This window comes from Amphimedon queenslandica, unplaced genomic scaffold (genome assembly GCF_000090795.2).
Source record: "Amphimedon queenslandica unplaced genomic scaffold, v1.1 AMPQUscaffold_9857_Cont17918, whole genome shotgun sequence".
NCBI lineage: Eukaryota > Metazoa > Porifera > Demospongiae > Haplosclerida > Niphatidae > Amphimedon > Amphimedon queenslandica.
In genome coordinates, this window is record NW_003549871.1 from 955 (window position 1) to 4486 (window position 3532).

Below are 3532 nucleotides of genomic sequence, written 5' to 3' on the forward strand. Positions count from 1 at the left end.
CAAAAATCTGGAATGAACATACATTACAACAATTAGCTAGATTTATATACCTATATGAATAGTCTGTTATTACTATTGGTATACTAGATTTATTATGCTATTTATATATTGATTAATGATCAATTATTTTAATGCTAGGCTACCCTAATGGAAATTGAAATTAGGTCTATTGTTTGTTCTTTACACAGACCACAGCTGGAGCATGAACACTGAAACCGGGTGTTCTATAGTTAGCTGTATAAATAAAACAAGTTATTGTTCCAAGTTATTGTTTGTACAAAGTAGATGAGTATAGATCCAGTTGTCTGTAGAACACTTGTGTCCTGGAATGACATAAACACAATGTTCAACTCATAAAATTGCTGGACAAAATTAATGTAGGAATCTGCTGTGTATAATAAATAGTATCATAATGAGCAAAATTAGAGATATAGACTAATGTATAAATGAATAATAGACTGCATAGGAGATAATTACTTGGCACTGTAATAAATTGAACATTATTATTTGTTTAAAAGGATAATGAATTGTTTATAGTTACTTCCGGTACTAAACTTATTTAAAAAGCTTCAATACAAACATCTACCAACAAAGAGGCAAAATGCTTTTTGCTGTGCTTTTGTGTCTCACATACTCAGTTCATTTTTCAATTCAAAGTAAGTAATGCTACAAAATTGAGAAACTACTATTTTTTACTATTTTAGGTCCAATATTGAGTCCCTCCAGTACACCGCAGCATGAGAATGAGAATAAAATCAGCTCAACTAATAGTGGTAATTTATAATCTACTATAATTAGAAAAGTATAGATCTAAAGAGTTAACTAATGATTTAGTAGTTGAAGTATAACTATATTATGGGATGAGGTGTAGCTAGATGGTAGTAGAAAGCAAGATGTCATTATTTTACTTCATCTAAGTTTCTCATTAGCCTTAATAGTCTATATATAATTGTAGTATCATCTCATGCATTGAAAGAAAAGCATGTTTACATCTGTCTTTGTTTTTATTAACAGATGATTGGAGTACAGCTGCCAGTACACATGTTGTTGGTATATTACCAATGCTTACCACTCAATCCATCTCACTTGTCATCACTACCCCAGAAACAGAAACGGTCAACTTTACAGTCAGTAACCTCACCCAAACAATAGCTAATGGTTCAGTTACTGCTGGTACACCAGCAATCATCAGTGGCAGTACATTATTATCTTACCGTGTCAATATAAAGGTTTACTAGTTACAACTGGAACAAATAAGAAAATATCAGTAACTGTAGCAATGAGTCATTTTGGTGATTATTCTGCAGGAATGTATGTCAACTATCCAGCTTTGTTTTACCCAGTCAATAGTTATGTGTATTATGCTGTGTCTATTGGTACAGATGAATCAACCTCATTCTCATCTCTTCTAATAGTCTCTGGTAATAATAATACCAATATAACAATCACACCAACAGTGACTGTTACTATACCATCTAGTCTCACCTCATCAGGTAATCAGATCAGTCTTAATGCTGGACAATCAATAACAATACAATTACAATACCTGGAGACACTATTACTCAAACCAGTTACAGCAAGGGCTGATTTAACTGGAACAAAAGTTGAGTCAAGTAATCCAATATCTGTCTATTCTGGTCACACTTGTGGTTTCATTCCTGTTGGTCAATTTGCTCGTGATTTTGTTGGTGAACAAATACCACCAGTAGCCTCATGGGGTAATGAGTTCCTGGTTCAGTCATTTTATAATCGTCAAACTGGTTATAATAAAACTAATTGGATCACAGAGTAATACAGGCATTGGTATAACATGTGATAATGGTAATAGTTATTCACTATCCCTTCAAGAAGATGATGTACTCAGTCAAACTATATCTCAAACTAGTTGTTACATTAATTCAACTAGTTCAATACTTATAGCTCAGTTCTCACTTGCTCAGTTTGCTGATTTTTCATTCACTTCATATGGTGATCCTGCTATGACAATCATTCCTCCATTACATCAATATGCTTCTAATGTAACTAGTTTTCCAATCATTAGTCTATTGGGTGCTTCTACTTCTGTTAATCTTGTTGTACTTGCTGCTGATGATTCATCACAGATACAACTCAATGGCACAGTTCTTCCATCCCTCACATCCAGTTCATGGAAGCATTACAATAGTTCTGTTGGTGGGTGTTATGTATTTAACAGTTATAGTTTAAGTGGTACCGGTGAGGTTAGTGTTTGGTCTAACAACAGTAATGACAAGATACTAGCAATGGTGTATGGCTTACAACAGTTTATTGGTTATTCTTACACTGGAAACTTGGACCTGAAGCCATCTGAAGGTATGTAAAATGTTTATGTGGATACATGAATTACATTATTGGAGTGTCTATAATTTTAAGTTTGTGAGTTCATACCTCTTTTGTTTGTTTTTTACAGCATGTTTTCTACTATGTGAAGCTAATTATGTACTCAATACTGATACTTGTACTTGCTCCATTACAAATATATGTGAACTGAGTCCTTGCCAGAATGGAGGTAGTTGTACACTTGTTTCAACTCCTTCTAATTATTTCTGTGATTGTACTGGTACTGGCTATCAAGGAATTACCTGCACTAATGGTACATAAGCCTTTTTACATTATATTTGTATGATTTTCTATATTTTAGTGAACTATATTGTCCCAAATATTTCAGCTTTTGTGTCATATGTTGCTGTATTATATGGCTCTAGTGTAACACTGAGATGTGTGTTACATCATCCTGGGAACCCTGAGGCTACTATCCAGTGGACATTTGCTGGATCAGTAATCACTAATAATTCACTGTTTCACATAACTGAGGGCTCAACCAGGCTGGATATTACTAATATTACTACCTCTTATTCTGGAGCGTATCATTGTAATGCTTCTAATGTTGCTGGAGCTTCAGTGGCTACAATTAAGATTGATGTACACAAGGTTTGTACATGTATGTAGTATCATTAATGTATAATTTATATTCTACCATGCCACCTTGCGATTGACCAATCAGATTGCAGTATTGGAGGTCAATTATTTTTCATATTAACCTAGCTCGTAAAAATATAAACCTATCTCGTTAAATAATTAATTGATTGGCAGTTTGGTACTCTACGCTTATGCTCTTATTAGTCCATTTGTCAAGTTTGGTTGATTCTTTACTGGCCTAGCCTGTTAGATATGTTGTATGTATGTCAACTGTGGTCTTATTATCAGCAGCTGGTAGTTGTTTTTCAAGTGTCATGGTAGAAGTTGGTTATACACCTCGGTATCGGTTTCTATGGCATTTATTAACCTCGCGACTGCGTCGCTCGGTTAATAAATACCATAGAAACCTCTACCTCGGTGTATAACCTATACATATTTTTTATATAGACCTTCCATATTTCATAGCTAGAGTAAACAATCAAATATCGGACTAATCAAAATTCGGACAGTTATATTTTTAAAACTTAAGATGATTTTTCAGTGATTCTTGCACTAGATTTAGATCATTATAATACCTGTTTGCATGGTAAAAATC

At 33.7% G+C, this 3532-nt stretch overlaps 1 protein-coding gene across 1 annotated transcript; it reads left to right on the forward strand.

Moving 5' to 3' along the window:
- Nucleotides 1-601: 601 nt before the first annotated feature.
- On the forward strand, nt 602-2949 carry LOC105315510 (uncharacterized; the record flags this gene model as incomplete). The annotated part of the gene is made up of 7 exons (XM_011410190.1): nt 602-656; nt 705-773; nt 1015-1173; nt 1230-1788; nt 1829-2331; nt 2429-2611; nt 2660-2949. Coding segments are annotated over exons 1-7 (1818 nt in total), but the record flags the coding sequence as incomplete, so codon positions are not given.
- Nucleotides 2950-3532: the final 583 nt, after the last annotated feature.